Source organism: Trichechus manatus, unplaced genomic scaffold (genome assembly GCF_000243295.1).
Source record: "Trichechus manatus latirostris isolate Lorelei unplaced genomic scaffold, TriManLat1.0 scaffold00010, whole genome shotgun sequence".
Classification (NCBI taxonomy): Eukaryota; Metazoa; Chordata; class Mammalia; order Sirenia; family Trichechidae; genus Trichechus; species Trichechus manatus.
Window position 1 is genome coordinate 12,675,014 of NW_004443946.1, and position 14,957 is coordinate 12,689,970.

Here is a 14,957-nt window from a genome sequence, read left to right on the forward strand (position 1 = left end):
TCTGATCTTAAGGAAAGCAAGATGTGGTAACATTTTTATGTTCAACAAATTTAAGTTATCTCTGAAGAGATCATTTTCTCACTTTCCTTGCCTTCCAGAGAACAGAGTAATTTTACTCACTACATATATGTTATTTGCATTGTTACATCTTGTGTTCAGAGTCCTGATAAAAATTATAACCACAGCTCACAACATTATCAAACAAGCTTCTTACAGAAACCCAAAAGATTTACTTTTAAAGAAGACGTGCTAATATAGTGCAAACAAGAGTCATGTGTCATAATGTAATAACTAATTCAAATATTTAGAACTAAGTTTCAAAGGGAAGAATTTTGCTTCAAAGATTTTACATAGTCTTTCTTTACTCTAAAAAGGTTGGTTTGATAGCCTAGAGCCTACCTTACATGGTAGTCTATAATTTGTTGTAATTTTCACTATAATGAAAAGCATCAGCAATAATTAGTTCATCTACTACAGCATAAACATTATACATAATATTTGTGAAACTTAAGTTCTTCAGGTTTAAAGCAATTCTGTGGTGAAATTAACCCTGTTGGATAGTAGAAAACAACCATCAGTGCTTCTGTGGACACTTCTGTACCTTAGTAAGAATAATAAAAAGGCCACAAGGTAAAAAGGCACATAGAATTCTATAGAAAAACATATTTAAATGAATCAGAGTTGCTAAATAAGGAGCAAGGATGTGAAAAAAAGTACCGAAATTCCAATATTGGGAGTTAGATTTCCTGCTTCAGTGTTATTAATATTGACCTTAATAAACTCCTGATAAAAATCATTACTTTTAAAATCCTACAAAAAGTAAAACTTTGTTGGAAACAACTATGTTCACTTCCTGTTCAAACAATTAGAATAAATTAAACAGTAAGAAAACAGTTTTCAGTTCATAGTGCCTAAAGTATAAGAGAAACATACACAGTATAAATAAAATTCACTGTAATTACTCAAAATTCTGCTTATAGAGCTGATATTATTTACATTCAGACTGAAGTTTGTTTCAGAGTTTTCAGTGGAGTTTCAAACTCTCTCAGCCACACTGAACTACTAGCGATCACATTTGGAAATGTGTAGAGACTTAAACCAAGACTTTTGTGAAAATGCTGAAACATAGAAATAGATATATTTGTCAGAGATATATATTTAAGCTACTTAACTTCAAAAATACATCATTAGAACAGTTTGGAGTACCATTTATGCTTCTTAACCTTATCAATGCCCGTGGAATAAAAGTAAACAAAAAGAATTACATTGTTTTTAATGCTCCGTACCTATATTTAATTTTCTATGTTAGGTGTACACATTTTTAATTTTTAAAAACTATTTATCAAGCTCCATTCTGATCTCAGAATTATATTAAGTGAACCAAATGATAGACACTTTGGCTTGATACATTTAATCATGTTCCTTTGTCTCCATCTATTTAAAAGAGAAGATTCTATGTGAACAAAAAGGTTACAGTAATGCAGTTCCACTCCTGTTTATTTAATCTGATCTTCACCCAGATCAACCCAAAGTCTCTTGAGTACATTTACTTGCAAAACTAGAGCATTTTCCTTTAAATGGGAAAATGCTTGATGTCCTCAGGGCTTCTTGAAAAGATTTGTCTGCTGATGCCAAAAAATGAAAGAGAAATAAAGTTTATAAATCTTGCATATCTTCATCCAACTGGACAGTCTGGAGCTTGGCAAGCTCTTTTTTGTCTGTTTCCAGGTCTTCACAGACAGTCTCAACCATGCCATCTAGGACATACTTGGATTTGGAGTCTAGCATCATTAAGTTGCTTGTTGCTTTGCTCTCAGAATTTGGTAAGAAATTCTCTTTTATGTTAGCTACTGATTGCAGAACCAAACGATGTTCTCTGACATAATCTTGGTGTACTGCTGGGGAGGGGTGACCCACTTGGTCTTCAGCTGCAGGAACTAGTTCCCCAAGGACAGCCTGGGTCATAGGGACTGACATTAGGTCTTGACCAGTAATAAGGGAGCAGTTCTGAAGAGTTGCATAGTTAGTGTTGCTGACAGATGTCACAGTAGATTTGCTTGTCACAGGTGCAGACATTGGCTGGCTATCAGCAATGTCAGGGTTGAGCTCAGTGGGATTTAGTAGTGTAGGGGGAGTTAGGGAAAAATCATGAGTTGGGGATACATTAACTAATGAGGAGGCCAGACGATGGAGGCCACTCCCAGAGATATTTTCAGAAGACAAGTTTGCATTCACTTGTGCATTCTGATTGACAGGCATCAACTGAGAAAATACCAGGCTCCTCTCCAAGCCTTCCTGTTTAACAGACCCTATAGTCTGGCCTGAATTAGGAACAGTGTATACCACTGCATTGGGAGCAAGAGAGCTGAAGAAAACCTTTCCTTGTTGGACTGTGGTGGGCTCACTTGTAAATGTACTCCCATCTGAAGTGCTTGAATTTACTGAAATATTACCTAGAAAGAATAAAGTACAGATTATCACTGATGTAAGTGATACGGATTAAAAAATGTTACATTTTTACATATATGATCTTCCTTAGGTATATTATCTATGAAGAACAATACTTCTATACAATAATCTTAGCCCAATACTAGTTTAGTAGAATTACCTGGAGCACCTGAAATTATAGATACGCTGGGTGGTGCAAACAGTTAAGTGCTCAGCTGCTAACCCAAAGGTTGTAGGTTTCAGTCCACCTAGAGGTGCCATGGAAGGAAGGCCTAATGATCTATTTCCAAAAAATTGGCCATTGAAAACCCCATGGAGTACGGTTCTACTCTGACACCCCTGGGGTCGCCTGAGTCAGAGTCGACTCAATGGTAACTGGTTTTTTTGGTTTTATTCCTTGGAGAATCTGACTCAATTAAGTAGCAGGTCGGCCCTAGAATCTACATATTTTTTAACTCCCCAGGTGATTCTGATGACCAACTGGGAGTGAAAATTATTAGCTTAGAAACCAAGTGTGAAAAAAGATTCTTTCCAAGTTCTTATTTCAGTCAGGTTTCTAGTTCATTATGATCAATTGATGTCTCTCAGTTAATACTGATAGCTAACTTTGCCAGTTGGAACCAGAAAACAAATACAAAATAAAATGCCTTTGTTCAGGAAGGCTCAGAAATTGACATAATGGAAGTGTGTAAAACACCACGCAAAACGAGTTACCCCGGGGCTTAAAGTTAACCATATAAACCTGTACGGACAAGTTTCAAACTTTCACCAAACTAGCCATAAAGTCATGTCAAGTCAACAAACATTCAAAAGGTTTTTTTTTGATTTGTTGTGCCAGATCTGAAATTTCAAACAGTGCTGCAGTGATATGAAGAATTAATAATAATAATTGAAATTGCTTTTTAAAATACAGATTAATGTAAAGAACCAGAGCTAATGCTTTTCTAAAAGGTCTGTCTTTTCAGGCTCTGACATTAATGGTCTGTAGAGACCAGAGGTTAAAAAAAAAAGTTGAAAGCTGAGATCTTCAAATCATATAACTCAGACAATGTAGATGAACTAGACCCATCCCACATACATACAGCAAATAAAACCCTTTTCTTCCAGAGTCTTTACATAGGCACAGTGAAATGGTCGCAATTAGATGATCCAGGCACCCAAATCCTGCTATTGAAGAAAAGGTAGATTGCGGGGAGCTGTAACATAACAATTCATATGGGCTGTTTAACACTAATCTTAAATTAAATGTTCAGTAAACTCTTAACTTCATTTTGAGAAAACAACTCAAAGGTAATTCACCTGAAAGTTTTCCCTTCTTGAATTACTAGAATAATTGTGATTAGATGGCCACCTGTATCAACTACTAGCAGAAAGGTTGGTGTTTGAAGTCGCCCAGAGTCACCTTGGAAGACAGGTCTGCAGATCTGCTACCGAAAGGTCACAGCCTTGAAAAACCCTATGGAGCGGTTCTACTCTGACATGCATGGGGTCACCATGAGTTGCAAATGACTCGACAGCAACTGACAAACAAACAACAATTGATAAATAAGTGCCACGGGCAAGTTTATACCTATGTTTTCCAAACATTTTTAAGCACCCTAAATGCAAAGTAATATCTTTAAAAGAAAAAAAAAATTAAAACTTTATGTTTGACTCTTTTCAAATATCTAACCATTGGAAAGTATCCCTCACTAAAATACTGGTGTTAAGAAAAACATTCCTAGGTATGTTTGGGTTCTTCCCTAACATAAATGGCCAAGAGATGAAACAATTGCTTTTATTTGAAACGGTCTGACAGCAATTTAAGTATATTTTGACATTTTTTTAGACTGCTAAAATATAGCAAAAAAATATCTGAAATAGATGCTTACTTATTCATTTATATGTGTGTGTAAAATTATTTGCCAGGGTGAATGTGAACAAAATTATTATATTTTGACAGCCAAAATAACATAACAACAAAAAAAACCCTGTTGCCGTTGAGCGACCCTATAGGAAAGAGTAGAACTGCCCCGCAGGGTTTCCTAGGCTGTAATCTTTATGAAAGCCACATCTTTCTCCTGCAGAGCAGCTGGTAGGTTTGAACTGCCCACCTTCTGGTTAGCAGCTGAACCCTTAACCACTGCGCCACCAGGACTATAGATGCTATATTTTCCCCAAATGCCACCGAATATAAATAAAATAATATTTCTGAATGGATAGAAATTATTATATACAGAAATGAAGGGGGGAAAGCAGATGTTGATCTAAAGCTTGATTTTTAGGTATAACTGTAATTTTAATTATAAATTGGACAATAATTTTAAAATCAGTAAAAAAAAAAAAAAATCCAAATGAAAGTATAACAATAGTTTAATGATGGTAAGAAAAAAACCCTTATTCTCTCATATTATAAAGTCAGTAAAAGATGTGGATATTTTGCTTTTCCATATAAATTCCAATTATAGAAAAATAATCTATCTTGTCTAGAAATTTTTAAGGAAGGCTGTCTGTTTTAGAGAAACGCTGAATCCCAAAATGTGCCTTACTTGAAATTGCAGTATGAAACTTCTATAAAGAAACATTGCTTCCTGGACCCATCTGGTTAAACTTACGCCTTCAACTCACCCAGACGGTCTCAGGATTGACAGCCTGTCATTTGATCTTAGTGATTTTAACTGAAAACGCTATTCTTATCCCTATTAAATGTCCCATTAAAAAAATTAGCTATTGGTTAGTAATAATTTTCTGGTAGCATTTTCTAGATTTCACATCAAAAGTTTTCTACTTTTCTGTTTTGTCAATGCACATAACACACTTTGCTCAAATCTGTTGCTTTAAAGTGTTATCTATTGTCAGGAAGGTATATTAAATTATTATAAAACTAAACACTTTGGCTTTCCCTATGGTTTTCATATTTTTGCCCTATAGTGGACTGTGTCTCAGCTTCACTTTCTCTATAGCCTGGAATAGTGAAAAAAATGAATAGTATGCTGCAGGGCTCTTGTGTTTTTACTACCGTTTCAAATGTAGAGAATGAAATTTACTGCACAGTAATTTTTCCATTAATGCCTCAAATAAGTACAAGTAAACCATAGTTGTGGAATGAGAAGAGTTGTGCATAAATTGATTTTTTTTTTTTTTGGTAAAACAATCTTACAGGAAGCTGACCTTTAAGGCTAAGCATTGCTTATTTTGCTTTTGTAAAAATCTGAACTGTCAGATTTGCTTACAAGAAGGCAAACCTGCATTATCATCTCCCACTCCTGAATTCAAAGGGCTCTGTAATGTCCGCTGCCAAATTCTAACCATTCCTATTTCAGTGTAGAGAAAACGACAGAGTGATCCAGACCTGCTTAAAGTCAGTAAATAAATGGCATATCAGCCTCAGGTTTCCTGAATTTCAGATCAGAGCTTTCTCTGGCAGATTGAGCTGCTTTTAGTAAAGCCGCAAACATGTAAAATAAGGCTTATGGCTGTCCTCTTAAATAAACCCATACCTTTAGGTGATGAGTACACACAAGAGCACTAGAAACCCAATCACATATTTCTCTGGTTTTCATTTAGGTCTGTTAGTCTTAATGATACCAGGAACATTGTCTTTTAGCTTGCTCTTCTAAAACATTTTTTTGGTTAAATAAATAATGCGTAGGTAAAGGATACGCATTCTTACCAACTACTAGACTTATTTTGTGTTCTAAGCAATATTATTAATTTTTAATATTAAGATGTCAAGCAGTGGGCTAATTTGTAAGCACTGGCTGACTTATCATATTTCTATAATTGTAGAACTGGCAAGACTTGCTATGAACTGTATTTTTCCATTCAGTTGCTAGGAAAATAAAAGCTCATCCCCAGGATGTGAGGGAATCAAGCAAGCTGGCTATTACATGGGTGTTGTGAAGAAGGAGAATCAAGTCAAGGCTATTCTGCAGCTATCACATCTAATAAGGTACTTGAGTAACATCAATCTATAGCTCTCACAAAATGCATTAATTATAGCAGCTGACCAACATTCACTGTTGCATTATGGTACCAAATGAGACTTTTACCTTGTGAAGAGGCCACTGAAACAGGAGGCAGCTGTAGTGGAGAGAATCCAATGCTCCCATTAAGGAATTGGCCTTGTGCTCCGGAATTGGGGATCTGGACAATGCCATACTGGTTAATTTGCACTGGTGTAGTAAAAGTCACTACAGAGCCTCCGTCATGGGAAGCCACTGTTTGAATGCCTTCTCTTTTCACCTCAGTGCTGGGTATCAGCCCTGGGAATGATGCAGGGGCACTGGGACTGTAGGAGGTGGTGGCTGTTGAGCTAGCCACAGAACCCTGGAGGACTTTGAATTCCTTCACATCCTGGGAGGCAGACCCCAGTATGTCAGTCATGGATATACCATTGCTCACAAGGTTTGACGCCATTTTTGGCGGGTTCAATGACACGGACTGTGTATTTCCCACATTTAATCCATTAAGGATAACTCCACTGGGTCCCTGAATAAAAGAATTACCATTAAGGAAGACAGGTGAGGTACTTGCAGGTACCAAGCTTCCATTCAACAAAACTCCAGAAGAGCTTAATTGTATCTTAGCATTTCCAATTTGTTGCATATATACTGGCTCCATGTGACTGGAAAGGCTGAGGTTGGTGACGCCATCGGATGAACCAGAGAGTGGGTGAGGAGACAAATCCTCATGTCCCTTGCTGGATTCATCTTCAGTGCTGGGATTGCCATCTGACTCACTGTATAGAGGGGAAAATCAAGACATTCAGAAGGTCAGGGAGGTGACATTTTACATAGTGCCACTTTGGAAAACCAGCCTTTAAACCCACTAAAGACAGTATTCAAGGAAAGCACAGCAGGTCTGTTAGTCCTGTTTAGGCTGAGGCCTTTCAGCACATTTTGACGAGACAGAGAATCTGGGAAGATCCCAGTAATTTTTAATAACAGTAAATGCAGCTAATAAGACTTAAAGGAGAATAGTATGTATGTCTTTATAGAATTAAGTGCAATTCCTCACGTAGAACATATGGAAAATTCATCAAATGAGATGGTTCATCTTTCCTATTTAGGAACTTCCCTCCCCTCAAACTAATTCAGATTAGTATTATATTCGAGGTAGATGAAACTGCCAAAAGAGCAGGAGGTGGGAAGTGTTCAGCTTTATTTGCCAGTTAGTTAACAAGAGATCATTTTCTCACCTGCTCCCAAACTTCTACTCCACCAGACTGACAACTCTCTCATTCAACAAAGTGGCTGTCCTTGTTGTAGGAAAAGCACTTTCAACCCAAGAACAGTTATATGCAGTCGCTTTTGATTCCAAAGGAAGCCAAAGGGACCTATTAAACATACACCATCCAGTGCCCTGGTGAGGTGGGAGGGAAAGGGTGTGGGTCACTTATCGGCCTTGTAACTATTAGACCTCTTCCCCAGCTCCTTCAGTCCTTCTGTTCCAGGCAGGACTGTGTTCCTCAGCTCCCCAATTTGGGGGAAAGACCAAATCAAGGTGGGAGTAGTGGTCGGGGTTTCCCATTTGGTTCAAGGCTGGGCGGGGATGAGAGTAGGAGTGAGAGTTAGTTTTGAAACGCGGCGGGACTTGGCCCAGCAGAGGATCCTACATCCCTGCAGTGCCCAGCGGTCGGTTCCCTTTCATGCCAAGGGAAGGGGATTACCCGGGATTTGGGCTGCGGGGCCAGGAGCGCAGAAAGCGCTTTGATTTACGAGCTGAGGCTGAGCCGCCGTCGCCGTCTGCAAGGGTGACTCACCGGGGTGCGGGTGGGAGGTAGATCCGGAGAGGGGCCTAAACCAAGCAAATGAGCCGGGGGCGGGGGTATGGAGTGGGTGGCGAAGCCGGCAGAGTGGTGTAGGGGGCGGGGGAGACCTGGGAACGCGCCCAGCTCAGAGGCCGAGGCTGCAGGGCAGATGGCCTGCGCGCCGCGCCCGCTCCCACCCTCTGCCTCGGCCCCGCAGATTCCTTCTGGGTTCCGAACAGTGGGATCCGCGGCCTCTAGCAGCACACGAGCAGGTGGCGCAGAGTAACTCTGGGTCTCTCGGCATGTCTGTGGAAGGTTGCATGCACGCCGCGGTGCGCGGTTTGTTTTGGTTACCGCAAGGCCAGGGGCCAGCACAGCGCCTTCCTTCTCCTCTCCCTACGTCGGGAGCCAGGCGCAGGGGCAGAAGCGGCGATGACGCGCCGCTGCGGTTTCAGGAATGCGTGGGGTGGTCACCTTCACCTGGCCCAGGCGGGCTCCCTCGCTCCCAGATTCCTTCTCTGAGCAGAACCCTAGAGCTACTTTTGGATTCTGTCTCTCCTATTGGGGGTGGGGTGGGGAGGGGGAGGGGTTTGGAGACACTCTCTTTAGGCGATCTTCTCCTGGTGGCGCAGTGGTCAAGTGCTCGGCTGCTAACTGAACCCACCAGCCGCTCAACGGGAGAAAGATGTGGCATTCGACGTCCGTAAAGATTTACAGCCTTGGTAACCCTATAGGCAGTTCTATCTTGTCCTATAGGGTCGCTTTAAGTTGGAATCGACTTGAAGGCTGTGGGTTTGGGTTTTGGTTCTCCTTACTTTACCTCGCCCAACAATACACTCTTACATGCTAGGTATCTGACTCGGGAGAACGCACAAAAGAAATGGCAAGCCCAATATTTTCTCGGGTGGGGAGGGGGGCCTACCAGTCAAAAAGTTCAAACTCGACAGGGTGGGCGCTCAAGGAGGTGTTGAGTTGAGCGCCCCCACTCCTTTCTTGGACTGCTTTATGCCAGCCTTTCCGCCATCCCACTCCCCATACCAAGAGAGAGCCCCTCAGTGTCTGGGGTCCCAGGAAGCAGCCCTTCATCCCCGCTACCGCGGCGGCGCTGAAACCCGATCCGAAGAAGTTCAGAATCAGGTTTCAAAACACAGTAGAGCCGAGCCGCACCAGCACCCCACGTTGCCGCGGCCGCGAAGGGAACCACAGCGGGCAGGGTGAATGATTAACTCTGTCATATAAAACCTCGACGTCCCCAGACCCCTTCTGCGCCGCCAGCCCCCACTCAACACTCCCCTTCCTCCAGAGCCGCGACAATGACCTCCAGCGCAGGCCTGGGGTGCAGCCGAACCCCGGGGGTCCGGGAGCGCGCGCGCGCGCGGTGTCGGGTTTGACCCCACGGAGGTGGAGACCCCGGCTGGCGCCAGCAGCCTCAGCAGCCTCGAGCGGCAGAGAGAGCTGTCTTCCAGGCGCCCACACACGCTCCCTTTGCCCAGCCAGAACCCGGGAAAGAGTGGCAACTTCAAAGCCAGCAGGATGGGGGTGGGAAACCGGGCAGCAGTGACCAGCCAAGGTGGGGGCGGGGACTGAGACCTAGGCGGGCGACGAGAAACTTCTGGGGGGAAGAAGGGGGAGGGTAAGGAGGGAGGTTACCCCGCCCCTCGCCACCGCCGCCGCTCCCCCGGTCTGGGAAAGAGGCGGGGGTCGGGGTGGCTGCTGGGGGGCGGGGGGAGGTGGTGCTCCTTGCTTCTCTCCAGCTCCTGGTGGCTCCGAGACCTTAGATGCTCCTTGGGGGGCGGGGGGAGGTGGGCAGCCGGACCAGGCCGGTGGGGAAGGTAAGCGCCATGTTTGTGAGCACTTGGAGGAAAAGAAAGCTGCGAAGGGGGTTGGGGAGAGAAAGGAGGAGGAGGAGGAAAGTTGGCGCTCACCTTTTGGACTGGGTCTCGGAGGGGTTCCGGTCGCGCTGTCGGCGGTTCTTGAACCAGTTGCTGACCTGGGTGAGGGAGAGGCCGGTGATCTTGGCCAGGTGCCGCTTCTCGGCGGGCGAAGGGTAGCGATTCTGCTTGTAGAGCTCCTTAAGCGCGTTGCGCGACTTCTCCTTGAAACAATACACCGTCTCCTCGCCGTCCCAGATGGTGCGGGGCAGGGGGAATTTCCTGCGCAGCCGGTACTTGTCCACGGCGCCCAGCGGCCGGCCGCGGGCTCGCTCGGCCTCGGTGTAGCGCGCCTTGTACCAGAGCTGCTGCAGCAGCGGGTGGTTGGCCGACTCGAAGCTATGGCTCTCGAGGATGCTGTAGAGCTCGGGGTAGATGCCCTGGTGGAAGGCCACTAGTGCCCGCGCCTTCAGCAGGCTCTCGTTGCCACGTAGCAGGTCGCTCTGGGGCAGGGACCACAGGAACCGGGCCAGGCGGTCCAGGTTGCCCCCCTGCTGCAGCGCCTCGCACACGCAGGCGACATGGTCGGGCGAGAAGGCCAGCGGGGTCTGCGCGGCGGCGGCGGCGTGGTGGTGCCTGCCCAGAAGTTCCGAGTGGAGTTGTACCTGATCCGCCGCAGCTCCGGCCGCCGCCGCCACTGCCCCTTCTTCTCCGCTCACCCTGGCGGCGGCGGCGGCTGCGGCGGCTGCGGCGTCCCCCGACTCCAGGGGGAAAGGGGCTGGAGCCGGGGGGCTCAGCCCCGCCGCCGCGCCCCCCGCCACTTCTCGGGGCGCTTCCTGCCCTTCCGAGGCGCTTTCCATCCCATTCTCCTGCTTGATGTCCGCCGCACTTGCAATCTGCCCGGTGGGGGAGGAAGAGGACATTTTTTGTTGTTTATTTTCCTCCCTCCCTCACTCCCTCGTACTCTTTTCCTCTTTCTTTCCCCCTCTCTTACTCCTCCTTCTTCGTCTCCCTCCCCCCTCCCCCCCTCCGGAAAGCCCACTCCCTCCCTCCCGGTTTCGGCTGGATCTGGCCGATCAGGTTTCCCCCCGGCCACGCAGTCACCATTAAGATAGCTGCTAGAGCAAAGTAGTGTAAACGGATAGCTGCTTTCTGCCTTTCCCCCAACGTGACTCCTCGGGTTGCTGCATACTATATGGCACAGGCGGCCGGGCCGGCTCGGCCGCGCCACCTCATTGGCTATTTCGCATGCAGAGGGAGGAGGAGACACCGTTTCTACCCCTGTCGATCACCCTCCTCCCACTCCACCCCTTGCCTTTCCCTCTCCCACTGACCCCCAAGCACTTATACCTGAAGGGAAACTCCATCGTTCTTTTCTGGCCATGCTCCTGGGCGGGAAATTACCTAATGTGGCCTGAAAACTGGACAACAGACTCTTTCAAAGAGAGACCCTACAATTCCAGAGGGGAGTATTAATGGTGTGGACTTAGGGTCTGGATGGGATAACCCTTAACAAATAGACTACTTTCAGCATCCAGGTGAGGAACCGAAACTTCAAAGAGGACATTTCTGAAGCTTCCCCAGTATCATCCTAACACTACCACCACCACTGCCCCCTTTTCGAATATCTCTATTCAGGATTTTCTATTTAAAAGGGTCAAGAATAAAATAGCATTAGGGAGTGTTCTAAGGGAGAAGCATCTATTATAAATTAAAATGCCCAAAGGGAGGAAATGCTTGAAGACCTCAAAATAAACTGTATAAGTAGCCCGCTGAGAAGATAAAAACACAAAGTCATTAAAAAATATGGCTAACCTTAAGTTGCCTGGAGGACTGGCAGCCCGACTGAGCTGATCATGGTATCACTCAGCATATAGAATATTAAACCATACGTTTATCCTGGATGAGTAGAATGGAAGGGATCCAAGCTTTAGATTAAAATAACACCATGAAAACTTAAGTCTTCTGTATGAATATTGTAAGTGTATGAAGAGTTCTTTAAGATGATATTCCTGGTAGAAACACCATCTCAGAGTGCAGGTGTCTTCCAGGAGATCAATGCAGTATCAGCAGCCCTTTCCACATCATAGGCATATGATGGAAGACTGCCCTCAGGTTTGAGGCAGAAGTGCCTGGGGGTGGAGTCAGTTGCTGTTTGCAGTTAGTGTTTTCCTTCATGTTTGCATGAGGTCTTAACTCAAATAAGGATGAACCCACCTCTGCTTCTCTGATTACTCTGGGTTGGTTGGGTTTGCCTACTGTTGCTCTTTCTCAAAATCCAACATTTTAAGGACATCATCCTAACCTTTACTTCAGGGTAGCCTTCTGTTGTTTCTGCTTCCCAACTACTCATAGTCACCTACTTCAGCATATTAGAAAGCAGCTGTTTAAGGTCACTTGCTGAAATAATCAGCTTGATGAGGTTTTTTTTTTTTTGTGTACAGGTTGTATTTTATTGCTGGTCAACCAAGATGTCATCTGATAGTGAATTTAACTTGCTTTTGTACTGCCCTAATATAAGGAAGCTGGCAGTGGTATCTCTGATAGATTTAAAATTCATAAACATAGAAAAGACCACATACTTCCACCTTATTGGAAACACCTAGTTAGGTACTGAGCTTCAGGACAACATCTGAGACTCATGACTTCCTTGAATTTTTTAAACTATACTTTTTATTTTGGAATAATTTTAGATTTACAGAAAAATTACAAAGATAGTACAGTACAAAGAGCTCCACATAACTTTCACCCAGTGTCCTCTAATGATAACATCTTCCATTACTATGGAACATTTGTCAAAATAAATTAACACTGGTATATTACTATTAATTTAACTTTAGACTTTATTCAGATTTTACCGGTTTTTCTACTAATGTCCTTTTTCTGTTCCATGATCCAATCAAGAATACTGTATTGCACTTAGTTCGTTGAATTTTTAGAACATATTTATCAAAACAAGGTAAAGAAAAAAACGATAAAGATCATGGAAGAAAAAATAGGGACAACACTAGGAGCCCTAATGCATGGCATAAACAGTATACAAACCATAACCAATAGTGCACAAACACCAGAAGATAAACTAGATAACTGGGAGGTCCTAGAAATCAAACACTAATGCTCATCAGAAGACTTCACCAAAAGAGTAAAAAGAGAATCTATAGACTGGGAAAAAATTTTTGGTTATGACATATCCGACAAGGATATGTCTTCAAGATACTGCAACACCTCAGTAGTAAAAAGACAAATAACCCAATTAAAAAATGAGCAAGGGATATTAACAGACACTTCACCAAAGAAGACATTCAGGCAGCTCACAAACACATGAGGAAATGCTCACGATCATTAGTCATTAGAGAAATGCAAATCAAAACTACAGTGAGATACCATCTCATCACAACAAGGCTGGCACTAATCCAAAAAACACAAAATAATAAATGGTAGAGGTTGTGGAGAGATTGGAACACTTATGCACTGCTGGTGGGAATGTAAAATGGTACAACCACTCTGGAAAAATGACGTAGCACTTCCTTAGAAAGCTAGAAATAGAAGTATCATACGATCCAGCAGTCCCTCCTAGGAAATAAATCCTAGAGAAATAAGAGCTGTCACACAAATAGATGTATAAACACCCATGTTCTTTGCAGCATTGTTCACAATAGCAAAAAGATGGAAATGACCTAGGTACCCATCAACAGACAAATGGATAAACAGATTATGGTACATACACACAATGGAATACTATGCAATGATAAAGAACAATGATGAATCTCACAACATGGATGAATCTGGAGGGCATTATGCCGAGTGAAATTAGTTACAAAAGGACAAATATTGTATGAGACCACTATTATAAGAACTCAAGAAAAGATTCAAACACAGAAAAAAGCATTCTTTGATGGTCACAAAGGTGGGGAGGGAGAGAGAGGGGAACTCATTAACAAGATAGTAGACAAGGATCAACTTTGGTGAAAGGAAGAACAACACACAATATAGGGGAAGTCAGCACAACTGGACCAAAGCAAAAGCTAAGAAGTTTCCTGGACACGCCCAAACACTTTGAGGGACAGAGTAGCTGGGGCTGGGGCCTGGGCGTCCAAACACTTTGAGGGACAGAGTAGCTGGGGCTGGGGCCTGGGGACTGTAGTTTCGGGGGACATCTAGGTCAATTGGCATCACAAAGTTTATTAAGAAAATGGTCTGCATCCCACTTTGATGAGTGGCGTCTGGGGTCTTAAAAGCTTGTGAGTGGCCATCTAAAATGCATCAGTTGGTTCCATCCCACTTGGAGCAAAGGAGAATGAAGAAAACCAAAGACACAAGGAAAATATTAGCCCAAGAGACTAAAGGTCCACATAAACCAGATACTCTACCAGCCTGAGACCAGAAGAACTAGATGGTTCCTAGCTACCAGCAATGACTGCCCTGACAGGAAACACAACAGAGAGTCCCGGATGGAGCAGGAAAAAAGTGTGGAGCAGAACTCAAATTCACGTAAAAGACCAGACTTAATGGTCTGACTGAGACTGGAGGAACCCTCAAAGCCATGGCCCCCAAACACTCTGTTAACCCAGAACTAAAACCATTCCAAAAGCCCACTTTTCAGACAAAGATTAGACAGGACTGTAAAACAAACAAACAAAAAACAACAGCAGCAACAACAAAAACAAAGTAAAGAAGAGGTAGTGGGGTTAGAAAACCAAAAGGGAAGAAGATGCTCGGCATTTCTCAAGTTGAAAGAACTGAAGAAAGAAATATTGAACAACACAGGAAGCATCAAAAGAAAATGGAAGGAGTACACAGAGTCACTGTACCAAAAAGAATTAGACAACATTCACCCATTTCAGGTGGTAGCATATGATCAAGAACGGATGGTAATGAAGGAATAAGTCCAAGCTGCACTGAAGGCA

At 43.7% G+C, this 14,957-nt stretch overlaps 1 protein-coding gene across 1 annotated transcript; it reads right to left on the reverse strand.

Moving 5' to 3' along the window:
* Nucleotides 1-1,656: 1,656 nt before the first annotated feature.
* Nucleotides 1,657-10,973, reverse strand: LOC101345945 (homeobox protein SIX4). The gene is made up of 3 exons (XM_004370921.1): nucleotides 10,105-10,973; nucleotides 6,480-7,168; nucleotides 1,657-2,453 (listed from the first exon to the last, which is right to left on the reverse strand). The coding sequence occupies exons 1-3, from the start codon at nucleotides 10,971-10,973 to the stop codon at nucleotides 1,657-1,659; spliced, it is 2,355 nt and encodes a 784-aa protein (XP_004370978.1).
* Nucleotides 10,974-14,957: the final 3,984 nt, after the last annotated feature.